At 41.2% G+C, this 16388-nt stretch overlaps 1 protein-coding gene across 4 annotated transcripts in view; it reads right to left on the bottom strand.

Moving 5' to 3' along the window:
* NCKAP5 (NCK associated protein 5) overlaps positions 1-16388 on the bottom strand; it is a 973576-nt gene that overhangs the window by 828096 nt on the left and 129092 nt on the right. For all 4 annotated transcript variants that reach the window (XR_013447087.1, XM_078070693.1, XM_078070694.1 and 1 more), the window contains one exon: positions 5037-5166. Coding sequence is in view for 3 of the 4 variants with exons in the window: in XM_078070693.1 (XP_077926819.1) it covers positions 5037-5105 (69 nt within the window). In the remaining variant the exon portion in view is untranslated. The remainder of the gene's footprint in view (positions 1-5036; positions 5167-16388) is intronic.

Here is a 16388-nt window from a genome sequence, read left to right on the forward strand (position 1 = left end):
ACACCCAAAAGTAATGTTTCGCCAGGTACCTGGGCATCCTTGAGCTCAGTTAAGTTGACACATAAAATTGACCCAAGGAAGAAGTTTCTCTGGGAAAAAAATAATTCAGCAATGAAATGAGTTGTTAGCAGAGGGATAGGACAATACCCTTGGGTTGCCCCTTTCTTCTCTGCCCACCCACCGAATTCTCCCCATTGCTTCAGCTGTAGTACACGTGCTACCGAAGCAAGCTCTCGAACTGCTTCAGAGCACGTTCTAACTCCAGCTTCTCCTCCACGGCGCTCCTTACACCCACCCCCCATGACTTGGTGCCTCTCAGAGTCACTGCCACACCATTTCCCTCCTCTGTGTTACATCACTTTTCATGCTGATTAGGTCAGCTTCCATAAATAAACTATTGTCTTGTATCAGTCAGGGGGCTCCATAGGAAAAAGATGGCACAGGCAAATCATCTAAATTGAGAAGATTTTGGTAAAGGAACCGCACAATAATGTGTGGGCAGACCTAAAGCAGACCAACATGAGACAAACTGGCAACACCCAAGAGTCATTACTACCAAGAAAGCTGAAGGAACATGGGGAGAGGGAAGGTGCCAGAACACAGAAAGAACCGTGGTTTTGTGAGCCCAACAAAAGCTGTGACCTTAGGCAGAGCTGTCCAGTCACCGTGGCCCAGGACCAGGCAAGGAGAGAACAGGAAAGCCATCAGCTTGATCTCTCTCTCTTCCCTGACCTCTGATCTCATGCTAGGTCCCCCCCATTGGCCAAACCCAACTAGATGTCAGAAGACATAGGATCCTGTTGACAGGGTCTGCGTGGTACATCCTCCAGGGGTGCGCAGCCAGGCAGAGAAGGATGGGGTGGATCTGGAGGGAAAAGTGGTGACTATCCAGAACATCCCAGAGCGACTACAACGTCTTAAATGTAAAGCAGGTTTTCTAGTGATGCTTATTGTTTGGCTTAATGTGTGCCTGTGGAAGGCCTAATCACTAATAGTTTGGATACAAACCATCGAGAGGCTGAAGGATGAATGGAGGGACTTGGTGTGGGGCCTTTCCTGCTCTCATGAGTTTATCAAAACTGCCCTCCTGTCAGAGCTGAGGATCTAGTGTGGCCAACATTTCTCTTCCTTCTAGAAGGGGAAAAAGGAACGGGGTACCACGAAAGAATTTGTCGTTCATGAAAGAAACTTACTCCCATCCGTGGCTAAAAGCAAAAAGTAATTTTCCCTCAAATTAAAAGGGAATTTCTGCTATTGGCATGTGAGCTGGTAAAAATAAATAAATACATAAATAAAATAATTCACTCCCAGCCTTCTCATCAGCTCAATGCTATCCTAGCCACACGTATCAAATAGCTATACGGGCAGCCTGGGAATGATTTTTGCAAATAAAAAAGCACAGTGTGAAATGCTGACTTTTTCTGATCAAAAAGCATCCTGGGGTGGGTGGAACAGCTTTGGGTCAAGAAGAGGCCTCGATTTCTGGGGTGATTTTTATTGTTCTCAGAGAGGAGACTGTTCTTGCTGTGAATGTGCAGCTCCTCGGCACACTCCGACTGGTGAAGGCAAACTTGTAGTCACTTGTCTTTCTCTCAGGGTACTTACCCCCCACATTGAAACATATTTTTCATTTCAGTTTCACTTACCTGTCACTTTCTTCTTAAAAAGGGTGATTTATCAAGTAAAAAATCAACATCAAAGAACACTTCAATGCTACTGGGTTGCACGCGCACACACACACACACACACACACACACTCACTCACTCACTCAAACCCTCCTGTGTCCTGTCCTTAAGGCAAAACTGTAACTAAAAACCACAAGCGACCATCCCCCAATGGGGAGCTTTCTTCAGTGTCTGGACTGTGAGTTTCTTTATTCTGTGGTTCCACCAGCCTACAAATTTAAAAGCTGTTGCAAGTGGGCAATAATTTTTACTCAACACTTCATGATTTGATTATGTAAAATAAAAAGTATAACGAAGTTAATAGTACCTTATTCTTACTGTACATTATGAGGAATTTTTTTCCTGCAAAATGTGAAAATGGAAATTACCTCTGGGCCTTCTAATTCTCAAAAATGTGGGTCATAACGATTACTGTGGTGGAATTTCAAGACTTAAGATTTAGTATATTTCTCTTTCCTCTATTCAGTTTTCCAAAGGGACATCTCTTCTTACTGGGATTTTATGTAGTAAAATGTAAGGAAGTGAAGTGAGGGGTAGGAGACCTACATCGTACGCTACTTGTGGGACCTCGAGAAAAACATTGAACCTCACTGAGTAATAACTTCTTCTACAAAGTGAGGCGACTGGATAACCCAGTTCCAATATAGCATTCTAGGACTTAAAAAAAATAACATAAAGTGGAATAAAGTAAACATGCCTTGAGAAAGATGTCAGGTGTCTCTTTCACCTTGTATTTTCCAGGAACCCTTTTCCAGAATTATCATCTTGTGTTTCTCTCCCAGTTATTTGTGTGATTTCAGCAGGGAGCCAAAGAGGAGGGCAATGTCTTGGGTTCAAGTCCTTTCTAGGCCAGTCAGCTTTGAGCTCATCCCTGTCTACCTCTCTTCCTGATGGTCACAAGAGAATTCACTCAAGGGACTCTCAGTGGGTCTCACTCTCAAAACACCAACTCAGAACAAGTACTCTTGCTGTCACCGCCTCAGCATCTTATATGAAGAAAGAACATAACACTAAAACAGAAGGCAAATTTATAGTCACGTGGCCTAAACTGCATAACTTGGAGTGGCACTTAAGGCCTCCCATCCCCCAGGCCACCTACTCATAAGAGAGCACAGTTTCAGGATTTTCCCAATTATGTACATGCAGACATAACACTTAACCTACCTCCAAGAAACAAGGAAGATATTTCACTAGTGTAAAAACTCTCCTTAAGCATCACTTGGGGAGATTTAATAGGATTATTTCTCAGGTGGTGCCAAGCAATGGGTTCTTATTTTCACAGTGTTCTTTTAGGCTGTTAGGTCAGAAAATGGATCTGCAGGCCCCACAAGACTCAGGGTAGAGCCATGTGCCATGGGAACCCAAGCTGGGTTTTGGGTTTTCAGCTTGCACTGCTACTATGACAGGCTTTGATTTATGCTCACAGTCAAGCCTGTCCCTGAGCAAAATTTAAATATGGACAATGGTTTCATTAAGGCTCTTTCCTCTTTCTCTGATTTTCAGGTACCTGATGCTGTCATGGTAATTCACTGCCTCTCCCCTCCCCACCCAACCCAGTCCTGCATCCCAGCAATCTGTGCTCTGCATCCTATTGTTTACCAATTCCCTCAACAAAATTTTGCTCAGCTGCCTGACATTTGGGAAAGATCCAAGACATTTTATTAATGAGTGCTACTATGAATTATTGAAAGACAATAGCTTAGCATGCTTGCGTGGATAGCATCTTTGCATATTCTCCAGCATGGAAGGCAGAATTTGGGACTTTAGGGACTAATCAGCAAGGATATTTTTGGGTTAAGAGAATGTTTCCTGCAGGGCGCCTGGGTGACTCAGTCAGTTAGGTGTCTGACTCTTGATTTCGGCTTGGGTTGTGATCTCGGGGTTGTGGGATCGAGCCCTGCTTAGCTCAGAGTCTGCTTATCCCTCTCCCTCTGCTCCTCCCCCCCACTTGAGCTCTCTCTCTCATAATAAAAAAAAAAATTTAAAAAGAGAAACTTTCCTGTGCTGCTCATATTATATGGGCATCTTTGTCCTCTGCTTAGGTATATGACAGACCCTATCGTCAGGTTAATAGGTAAAAAGTGTTTTCTTTGGCAAAGGAGAGGCTGAGAAATTATCTTTTTATCCTAAGTTTCCCCAGAAACTATCCTCAGGGAATATTTAAATGCACACACACACACACACACACACACACACACACACAGGCTATTTGCATCACATTCGACCCAGAGATAGAAAGACCTAAGAGATGAGAAAAGGGCACACCCATTGGGAGGAGAATCTATAATGCTATAAAAGTTCTTAGCCTCCGAGGATAGGCTGGTCACTGCACAGCCCACACAGACACAGAAATTGAATCTGAAAACAAGAGAGGAACTAGACACAAAAGTTTAACGTAATCCTTTTCTCCATTCCCGGAAACTCACATCCAGGAACAGTTTGTGACATTAAGCCTCAGCAATTATGGGGTAACTAGCTAGTCTATACACTGGCAGAGCCAGACCTATAGCCGCAGAGTGGGAAAAGTGCAACTGACAAATCCATTCAACAAATATTTGATTGGATACCTACTCCGACCCAGACTCCCAGCCAAATGCTGGGAGCACACAAATGAATAAAGCACATCCTTCCACAACATGCAAAAGAAGGAGCTGAGCTAAATCTCTATTTCAGTAAATGAGCAAAAGAGAAAGGAGTGACTCGCTTGATTTCTTGCTCTGGTCACGCATTCGGGAAGAGAAGAGGTGATGCACACATCTGAGCTCAGAGAGCAGCCAACCTTCCAGAATCAGGGACTTAGTCTCTTTCCTTGGACTAACCAGATTCTCATACACAAAAGCAAACACAACCAGGTTGTTAAGAATGACGCTCATCAGCATTCACACTCTTTGAAAGAAAGTTTGTAAACAATTGAACCATGGTACGTACCTAAGAAGATCTGAGACTCTTCACTCTTCAATATTTGAAGCTCTATTAAATTCTTATTCAACTTATCCCCCAAATGAAGATAAATGGGTGATGGAACAATTGTATATAGGCTTGGCATTTGGCATCAGCTTTACAGTAGTGTTTTTGTATAGGTTAAAGTCTACTTCAGCTGGAATTAATGTAATTATATATAATGTTGACAGATTATGACATTTGCCTATTAAGACACTCTACAAACATTCCAATAATTTTCTGGCTTTTGACTTTGTAAAAAAATAAATGAAAGCAAATCCCAGGGGATATGGCTAATGGGGTAACTGGAATAGAGGTTTCAAAAGCACAGGGTTCAGGAAATAACAGTCAAAGAATAATGCATTTTAAGCCAAAACATATAGAGTGGTAAATTAATATTTAGTACTTACCACAAGACTGCTGTCTAGAGACAGCCTTTTTCCAAAGTCCCTTTTCTCAAGCTGTCTCTTTCCCTCCATGGGTGAAGTTATTTATTTTCCTTTGTGATTTATAAGAATTCCCCTTCTGTTTCCAGGGTCACTGCAAAAAGTGAGCATGTGTTTTACCATCCAACTGAATAGTGTTTAGACCCTTGTTTTTAGCTTTCTAACCAGAAACAACTGTTGCAGCCAAAATACCCAGACCCGAATCATAAGTGCAGAACTGGGCTCTCTCAACTCAAAAGACCTCTCTCCATGTTGCAAATGTCAGTCGTCTTTACAGAGGCCCCTGTGTTTTTATAGGTCTTGCTAATGGAGTTGGGGAATGGGTTTGCAGGTTGAATCAGCAGACTGTGGATAAAAGCAAACAGTCTGTTTCATGCCACGCTTGCTCCACACCCATCCTCCCTCTATCAGCCAGAATCATTCTGTTACTGTGCACATAGATGCTGTCTGCAAATTCCATGAGATCAAACTGACAAAACCAGGCTCCCTAACCAAGAGTGGCTGAGCCCAAGGCCCGAGGAGAGGAAACTGAAACCTAAACATTACTGCCAATATTTCATTGTAAAATATTTAATTTAAACGGTTGTGGGGACCATTATAAGATACATTCCCTCTAGGACAGGTGGATTCCACATGAATGGTGGAGGACATGTCACTCTCAAGGAGTATCTGAATGCCCACTGCATTTTACTCCATCAGATATAGTTAATCCCTGTACTCCACTGTGGTTGCTAGGTCTAGAATGACTAAGTGTCCCGGTTAGTAAGAATATATTGTGTGTATTAAGCCCTAGCTTCCAGTCTTCACCAAGATATTAATGGCCTGAAGTTAAAGAAACAGGTTCTAGTCCAGGCTTTCCTACCCATTCCCCAAGTAACCTTGGACAAGTCATTCAGCCTCCCTGAAACTCATCTTTCTAACCTGCAAAAAACATGTAGACGTACAATGATTTAAAGGCAATAAACTACAACTTACATGTAAGTTATAATTATGCACAGATTACATTAAAAACCAGTTAACCTTAAATACTAAGTTAACATAATCTAATACATCTTGGATGATTCAGGAGGCACTTGGAGGTACAGAAATTGTTCATAATTCACACAAAACATATAATCATTGTCCTGCTATGGAAGAAAAGCTGAACTTAATAACGTATTATACCAATCAGCTTTTGATAAAATTGAAAAGAAATATTATCCACAGCCCCCTCAATTGCTCCAAATCTAATGAGGATGTAACAGAACCTGACCTCATGGCCCCCAGCATATGGCCTCTTGCTCCTTGTTTCCCCCACCAGGAGGAGGGCTGGGACAGCGATGCCCCCCCAGACAGGGTATGCCCAAATGATGGTCAGTGGTAGGAAACCAATAGACTCCCCAGCCGTAGGCTCTCTCCTCCATCTGGCACCTCTCACTTGGAGGAACACCAAATTAAATTCATGACTCGTCCACTCAGAATCTCTTGGGAGTCCATTCTGAATTCGGAATCTAAAACCAAATTTTTCAACATCATGTTCAAGGTCTACTTCCTGCCAAGTAGCCTTTTACAGTCCCTGAATATGCGAGGCACATTCCTGAGACCACGCTTTGGATCACACCCCTCACCTCCATCGGGTCTAATTCTCCCCTCTGCAGTGCCGGGCGCAGGGCCCATCTCCTTCACAGAAGCTTCCTGGTCACCCCACTGGGCAAAGCCTTCTTTCTCTCCCACACTTCATGGGAGTCCTCAGGGCCTTACTTATTAACCACCTAGCACAGTTTAAATATAGGAAGTTCTTCTTATTTGCTGATTGATAGAGCCTAGTAGTTAAAAACAAACTCTTTGGCAGTTTTTTCCAGAACAAAGTTAGTTGCATGTTATTATTATTGGCAAAACTGTAAGTCCAGTAAAATTTGTTTTAAGGGCTTGCCTTTTCCCACCCACTTTGCTGCCCCCTCCTCATCTCAGTATGTGATATATGCACTTTATGCACTCACTGGTAGCTCAGAATACTCTCTGTAATGATGGCTCCAGCTACAGGCACTACTCAGGCCCTGAGATTTCTCCCTCCATCAAAAATATACCCCCCTAAGTCATTTTCTTGTTGTCTTTTCTCATTTATATATTTCTCACCCTCCTACATACTCCAAAGAGCCCTGGAATTTGCTAGGTCACAATAGATAATCCTTCAGTGTGTAGCATGTATTTATTAAGTACCTAAAGTATGAAGGACCCAATACTTAGGTGTTAGTAACACAGCCGTGTGCTAGGCTCCTGCCTTGGAACTTCATGGAAGATATAGGAAATAAAGAAGCAAACAAACAACTTTAAACCATGAGAGGTACCTGCTTACGACGGAAATAACCCTCAGGAAGCAGTGTTATGGAGTGTCAAGCATGTGGAAGGGGAGAACATTTTAGACAGAATGATAAAAGTAGAAGCCAGGTAAAGAGGTAAAGAGCATTGCAGGTAAAGAGCATTCCAGATAGAGGGGCCAGCCCTTCTGCTGGGAAAAAGCTGGAAAGAGGTTTGCGTGCCCCCAGAATAGGGAACCAGTTTTTAAAGAATGAAGAAGCTGGGAAAACAATGTGTAAGGAAAGTTCCAAGCCATAAGTAACAATTACATCACACCATGGTCTTGTAGGACAAGGTAACTTGTTTGTTCTGAGCATAACACTTAGTCTTAGGGTTTGATTACTCCTTATCAGCTGATAAAATTAAACATTTTTAATCTCTATAGGCCTCAATTGATTCATCTATAAGATGGCATTAATAATAGGACCTTCTTCATAGTGGGGTTGTTGTGATGATTAATGAGATGATCCATTTAAAGGGTTTTCCCACTACCTGAGAGGTAGTAGGTAAGCTTTAAATATCAGATACCTTAATCATCCCTTCCAGTGACTGGATTTTATGTTCCATAATAGGCTGATGAGACTGTCATTTTGGGAAACAAGGATCCTTTTGACAGTTCTCAAACAGCCTAGTCTGCTATGTGGAAGGCTGACTGACTGATTTAACCTGGTCAGTTTCTTTTCATACTTAGTAGTGCCAATAATATAGGCAGAGATTGACCTTCAGAACATTCAGCAACTGATAAGGCGCAGGGATTGGCCAATCAGAAGGACACGGTCAATGGCAACAAGGAGCACAGCTGTAACCATGTGTCCTGGCCAGTTACCACCCTAAATGTATGTTCTATCCCCATCCCAAGAACTAGAAAATTCATGAATTATACCATAAAGCAATCATGGAAAGGATCAAAGTAAAGTTATCCAAAAGGATCGACGCAAGACCACGCAAGAAACAAAATGGCAACCAGGATGTGTCAACATGAAAAGGGGAGGAGTTCACAAAGGAAAAGTCAGGAAGGCTGACAGGCCCCACCTCCAGCATCATCAAGGAAAGAGATCTGCCCACATTTACACATACCCAGAAAGGACTGCAAGTCTAGAGGGGACATGCGTATGTCAGATCCCAGACACTCTGGTATTATGCTGGCCATTTGTATTATCCAACAAACTCCCCTGCTCAGAGACCACTGCCATAAAGCAACCTTCCAATTTTATTGGATTCCCACGTTGTCGTTTTACTTATAGAAGAAGAATGTGCTGACCAGCAAATATAAGGAGGCAATCTTTTGGAAAGTTACATTTTTAATACAAATTTGCAATTCAGCATCTGACTCTTTATATTCATCATTTATCTACTTGCTTAGTGTATTAGTCAGCTTATGCTGCCAGAACAGAATATCACAGACTTGGTGGCTTAAATGATAGAAATGGATTATCTCACAGTTCCAGAAACTGGAAGTTCAAGATCAAGGTGTTGGCAGTGTTGGTTTCTGGTGAGACATCTCTCCTTAGCCTGCATTTGGTCGCCTTCTGTGTCCTCATGTGACCTCTTCCTTTGTACACATACTTGTGGTACCTGTTTTCTTTTTCTTATAAGGACATCAGTCCTATTGAATGAGGACACCACTCTTAAGACTTCATTTAAGCTTAAATACCTCTTAAAAGGCCCTATCTCCAAATATAGTCCCTTTGGGCATTAGGGTTTCAACATGAATTTTCAGGGGATACATTTCCATCCATATGAGTTAATGTCAGTCAGATTTCAAAGTCTGATCACATCTCAGGGTACTAATAAATTTCTGAGTCTAAAGCCTGACAGAAAATTCTGGGTATCCGTGGCTACTCCCAGACTCTATCCCTCTCAGCTGGTTAATTCACTGTTGGATTTCATGCCATCACTACCACCCACCCATCCCTGCCTTCCCCTGCTATACTCTTTTCTTTATTGCAGGTCTAGAGGTGCAAACATTACCAAGATTTCTTAGTCAGTTGGCCAACTTGGATTCTGCCAATAAGAGGCAGTGAGAGATTAGAAGGCAACAGGAAGAGAAAAGCCCTTCTGCTTCTAGCTGCAGAGAAGCAACATCAACAGCAGGTATGATCCAGTAACTTCTGTGATTCCTCCAACAAGCTCAGTATAAAAACAGGCAGTAGCAGCTTCCTAGTCTTTGAGTGACACCAACCTTTTGCTCCTCCAGCTTTTTCAACAGTTTCATTAAAAAATTCCTTGCATTAACTCTATCCCTGCTTGAAATATCTAGAGTAGTTTCTCTTTTCCGGGCTTGACAATAATTGATTCACACCATACAGAGATATTGTTGGACAGGCAGCCAGCCTTCCTTGGGCTACTCTGGGTCTCCTTTTTGTGAGCCTTCTGAGCAATAGTGTGGAATTAAAAATCCTACCAGACACTAAGTTCCTGGAGAGCAGGGACAATATTTTAAGTTCTATGTTCTCCTAGGTAGTATAATGCTTCATGCACAGCAACATGGTAGACACTCAATGAGCATTTGTTGTTTGCATGAATAAATGAATAAATGAATGTTTACAGCTGTCTTTGTGAACACAGAAAAAGCAGGGTGACAATATAACATTGCTAAAGTAAAGAAGTGCTATACACGTTTATAACCCTGAAATTACTTTTATAGCCAAACACACAGACATACTCAAGCCTCAAAGAAAACATTTTATCATGATTTTAAAACTATTATCAACCTAAAAATTACTGCTTAGGACCTGCCTGAACTTACAAAACACCATAGCTGAGTCCTGTTCATGCCTTTTCTATAGCTTCTAACAACTCTGGTTATGAAGAACACACATCTGCCTCCAAGTGATGGGTTGGAAGCCTCTCCCCCCTTGCAAGGGGAGGAAAATGGTTAAAGAGTTGAAGGAAGACAGGATATTAAGTACCTATTTTGACTGATGGACATGGATACCGGTCTCCCCTCTCCTCTCACGTGCAACTCTCTCTAACTGATGAAAATACCATTTCTTAGTATCTGTAGGATCTGTGTTAGCCTTAATAAACTCTCTTTAATTTTCCTCACAGATAGTAATGGCCTTTCAATGCTAGACAGACCCTTTAATATTCCTAAAGACGTCAGTGATTTCTTTTTTCTGCCAGACTTTATTAACAGACTGCATAATTTTCAAGGGACTATAACCAAACAACACCATTAAATAAACCTCAAAGGCTTATTTCCTCACATGCACATAGCCACACATATGAAGACATACTTATTCACACTCTCTCATACACTCACATGTATTCTGAGAACTTCTCTCCATAGCCATTCCTGTCTCTCTGACTCCCCCACTCCCCACCTCTGCTTTGAAATTTTAATGGTAGTGCCTAAGAAATGGAGAAAAAAAGGCAGAATCAAAGGCATTCCAAGATTTAGCTCTCAGTCCTCTGTCGTGGAAACTTGAGGATGTTCCCTAACTTCTGTGAGTTTACACTTGCCGATCTGTTCTCACAGAGGTTGTGAAGTTACAATGAGACAGCGTACAAAGATATTTTTTCAGTCGGCTTCGTGAAGCAACAAACTATGCAAAATAGGATTGTTTGCAGCCTCATGCACAACCAGAGAACAGGAATTGTGTCAAACCCATTGACACCATGCCCTGCAGTACCCAGCATCCTACATGGTATAAATCCTACAAAGAAGGATTTCAACATTGAATGTGCCACAAATGAAAAGGGCAGCAAATCTCTTGTCCCCGACAAGGTAGTCCATAGATCTCCAACCCTGGTTGCTCCTTAGAATCATCTGGGGACCTTGTAAAACATACCAATGCCCACACGCCATCCCAGACCCCTGGAATCTCTAGGGGCAGGGGCCCCAGGCACCAGGGTAGGGTGACAGCAGCCTGGGTTGGTAACCACTGGTTGAAGCAATGGTTCTCAAACTTTGCCATCTATTGGAGTCACCTGGGGGAGTCACAGAGATCAAATCAATCAGGACTGCCAGGGGTGGATGCAGTCATCAATACTTTAAGCTCCCCGAATGACTCTAACATTCAGCACCAGTTCGAAAGGGTGAAGGTGTGCCCCCTTTCTTGGTCTCTTTCCCTTCCTCAGGGGCTGAGGGACACGTGGTTGCTGGCAGACTCAACTGTCTTTCTTTAGCCACTGCAACTAGCAATTCTTAATCTGAAAACGCTGACCCCAAAGAAGAATATCAGATACAAACAATTTGGATCAGCATCTCCCTCTGTACACTCATTCTGTCCAGCTCACTAATCACCCTGCTTAAACTGGCCTTTTGCTTCGTGCAAAAACTAATGTTGACTAAAGATAGAAATAGCATATCTAGATCCCAAATTAATGCAAATACAATCTTAAAAACTCAGAGTGAGGCCATCATTCAGAGAATGAAGGAGAGAACCTCCAACACCAAGGACAAGAGTGGAAGAAAATCCTGATTCAAATGCTCCCAGAACCACTCCTGCCTTTCTCCCCACTGTTCTCTAAGACTATTTTGCGCCCATTTCTAAGTGCAAAGAGCAGGAGGGAAGAGAGGAAACTGTGAATCTGTAAGATTTGCTTATAGCTACCAAATAGAATGTTTGAAACTCCTGTCAGCTTTGTTTTGAAGTCTTTTCATCCAGATGTATCAAAGTCCACATAAAGGAAAGCAGTTGGCTTTTCTTATACTTTAAATACATACACACAGCAGCTTCCTTTTAGAAGAGATGGTGGCTCGATAATTTTCTGCTATCGATACATCTGTTCATGAAGCACTCACACATGTATATAAGTGTGTGTGGGTTGCACACATGTGTGACTGTGTATGAGTGTGTATGTGAATGCCCATGTGTGTGCACACACATTCTGAACAGGAAACCACTCTCTTCATCCTGGACAGGAGAATAAAAAAAAAAAAATACCAAACAATGTGACTTACAACCACAAAATGCCTATTTAAATCCTAATAGCACCCTGAAACTGATTTAGAAGCCTGCATGCGAACAGATTTCCCAAATGTGGCCCATCCTTGCAGATAAATTAGTGGCTGGAAACACTCTCTGCAGGATGTGACAACAGCTTTTTTCTTTGAAGTGGAGGAAAATCTCGCATAATAATGAAAATTGATTTTAAAGAATGATTTCATGAGCTCATGTTTATTAAACTTCTCGCCCTAGAAGCTACTCAATAGCTTAGAGCTGATAGTTTAAATGCCAGAAAGGAACCCTAAGAATTACTGCCTCGTGGTCTTACATAAACGGCTACCTCCAGCACAGGAACTAGGGAACTCCAGTGCAGGCAGGGTCTGGAAATCTTTGCTGTTGCTCAGCATGCAGCTCAGCAAACTACAACAGTTAAAGAACTCATGCTAATCTGAATTAAGTTCCTTGGGAGCGGAGGACAGGGAAAACTCTTCAAACCTCTTAAAACATCCAAAATTCAATCATTTTCAACCCTTACTCTTTATTTTTTTTAAAATTGAGAGATAATTCACACACCATAAAGTTCAGCCTTTCAAAATATACAATTCAGTGTCAACCCTTTCTATTACCTGAAACTATTTATTCACTACAGAAACCCAGGTTATGATTCTCAGCTGGGATGCAAAGAAGCTTCCTCATGGTGGCTTGAGGTTCCATCCATCCTGACGGTGCCATGTCCATATCATTTTGGGTAGCAGCATCCTGGATAGTCCTGAGTTCAAATTCTCCAACTGAAAAGTTCTGTGATCGTAAGCGATTTCTGTGAACTTGAGCAATTTATGTTATGTCGCTTGGTCTCAGTTTTCCCATGGATAAAATTAAAATACCAAGAGCAACAATCACCTTAAGGGAATGGCTCTGAGGTTGAAGATGCTCGTTTTAAAACACTGAGTAGAGGGGCGCCTGGGTGGCTCAGTTGGTTAAGCATCTGCCTTCAGCTCGGGTCATGATCTCAGGGTCCTGGGATCGAGCCCTGTGTTGGGCTCCCTGCTTTCAGGGAGCCTGCTTCTCCCTCTCCTCCCTGCTCATGCTCTCTCTCTCAAATAATTAAATAAAATCTTCAAAAAAATAAAATAAAAAAATTAAAAAATACTGAGTAGATACTCAGCAACTGTTAGTTATAACTCAACAGAATCCTTTTCATTCAGAATTCAATAATAATATTTATTCAGTATCTGTTTTGGTTCCAGACCTCATTTTAGGCCTTAAGAGAGAGAAGAAGAAGAAAGATGTAAAGCACACATCCTCAAATTTTAAGGAGGGAGGGAAGATTTATATCGTAAAAAGGTAAAAAAACCTGAATGAATGAATGTTTTTGGCGTGAAGAAGACTCATTTCCGGTTGGAATAATCTGTAAAACTTTCCTTCTTTGCCATTCAAATATTTCCAGCTGATTTCCAGACAGAAACTATTGCTACATTTTTTACAGTGTATCAACCAAAAACTAAGAGACAGAATGGCAGGGCTTTGGATCAGGATAAGCATTTCAGCTCTGGCTGCTCTTCTCCAACCATCTGTTCCTTCCCTCCCAGTTCTTTTAGGAAAGCTGTTCCCCCTGTTTGGTTCCCTCCTCTACCTCCTCTCCATTTATCGCTTTAAGAAACGTTTCTATTTCATTACATGAAATGCCCGTATGTTGCTCATGAACTCCTAAGGGGAAAGTCAGTGTAAAAATGAAACAGATAAATAACTTTTAAAAATAAATAAAGTGTGTACATAACCCCAGAGCACTGGAAGAATATTTAGATAAGTGACTAGGGAAAAGAATTTTCACACTGTGTCATCTGCTAACGCTAATGAGTTAATTAAATTAGAAAAATTCCACAGCCAGAAGCAAAAACATCCAAATACGTGGGATGCTGGGGGAATTATAGACCATGCTACTAAATGCATTCTGTTCAAACTTTTTTTTTTTTTCCTTTGAGAAGACTGTGGAGAGCTACACTTAAAAAACCATCCAATTTCAAGAGTGTATTTTCCATCTGGGGCCAGTTGGGTAGAATGTGCTCTAAACTCTACAAAGCCCACTGAAAGACAACATGACTTGTCAAGAAAACTGTTTATGAAAAACAATGTTTTGAAAAGATCCAGCACAAGGTTTAATTGCGATGTCCCCCTACATTGCTGAATTCATTATTTTCCATTAAATGCTTTCATACACAAGTGAAAAGCCAAAACAATCCAGGAAATGTATATCGTCAAAAAAGTCAGATGACAATACATTTTTGTTAAGGCATTACATGGTAATTAGAATGTTTCCAGCTACCTGGAAGCTTTTTTCTCTTTAAGAGTTTTTTTCTCTTCTTTTATGGTAACCTCCTTCCACAACCCCTATGTCCCAAACAATCCTGATGTGGGGGGAAAAAAATGCTCAAAGCCTAGTAATTCAAGATTGAAATAACCTTTAATATGCTGAAACCAACAGAAAGAATTCATAATAAACCATAAAATGTAGAATATGACATTAAAGATGTCCTAAGTAATAACAGCTGTCAAAATGAAATGTATGAAAAAAGTCTCAAAGATGTTTATCTTTTTCTATTCAGTGTTTAATTGAATTGAGAGTGCTGTTCACTTGTGGGGAAGTGAGCTGAAATCTCTTTCAAAAGTAAAACAGTTGATGAGCACCCACTTACACTGATGGCTAGAGAGAGTGAGGTTAAGGGTGTGTGTGTGTGTGTACAAGATCTATATGTATGGCCCGTGCACCCAAACACATATATGAATGCCTATATGGCCATACTTCCCTTCTTGTCCTCATGTCTCCCAGATTATGAGCACTGATAATCAAAACTTCTAATTATTGGGTGCCTGGGTATCTCAGTTGTTAAGCATCTGCCTTCGGCTCAGGTCATGATCCCAGAGTCCTGGGATCGGGCCCCTCATCAGGCTCCCTGCTCCGTGGGGAGTCTGCTTCTCCCTCTCTCACTCCCCCTGCTTGTGTTCTCTCTCTCTCACTGTGTCTCTCTGTCAAATAAATAAAATCTTTAAAAAAAAACTTCTGATTATTTTTTGAGAGTTTTTTTCTTGGAGCGAGTTGTTTCTTTTTATTTGGGCTTTGAAGGCTCAGGAATAAGAGAAGTTCTATAGATAGGTGGATAAATCAGCGCTTCTCAGATTCAAGAATAGGAATATCTGGTGGATTCATTAAAATGCAGATTCTGATTAAGTAGGTCTACAGTAAAGTCTGAGATTCTGCATGTCTAATAAGCTGATGCTTCTGGTCTGTGAATTCCACTTTGATACTAAAGGATCTGACATTTAAAAGGGAGAACTTATCTGTGTCCACTTAAGAGTGAAATTCTATGAATTTTCTCAGAAAACTATGATCTTCTAGCTAGATGTCATGGCTTTGTTCCAGACATAATCTAAGATACTTCATGGACTACATAGGTCATGTAGCTTAGGTCATGCATGATAATTTTTACGTTAACCTCTATTCAGGACATTTGGAATCCCAGAACCTAAAGTTTAAATGGTTTCTTCTGGACCCCCCTTCACCCCCTCCCCCAAATATAGTCATTGCTTCTAAAATAAACCTAACAAATCATGGCCCTGTCTCAGCTTACCTCTTCCACTGACAGAAGCTCCCACTGCCTTTTTCAGAAACCCATCTCACATTTGGGGTCATGAATAGTTAGAAAGTTTTACTCTGTCTCCTGAATTTTCATCCACTTGGCCATAGCTCTGTTCCCTGGAGCAAATATAAGTTTTCTCTTATTCAAACACAATATGCCCAGTTTCTTCACCACTTTCTCCTGTGAGAAACTTTCTACAGCCCTTGACTTCCTTGTCACTGTCTGGAACCTCCTAGAACTTGATGAAATCTATAAGTTAATAATGTCTTTCATTCAGATTCCTTTAAAATTTATATCATAATATATGCATTAATCCCCTTTATAAGAGATACAACCAGTAAAAAAAAAAAAAAAAAAATGCACCTACACTATAATGTGAAAACTGTAGCCTTTCACTCCTCTGCCCAGGGTTAATGACTTGTAATAGTTTTTCTACTTGTTTAGTTGCA

Source organism: Halichoerus grypus, chromosome 4 (assembly GCF_964656455.1).
Source record: "Halichoerus grypus chromosome 4, mHalGry1.hap1.1, whole genome shotgun sequence".
NCBI classification, from domain to species: Eukaryota; Metazoa; Chordata; class Mammalia; order Carnivora; family Phocidae; genus Halichoerus; species Halichoerus grypus.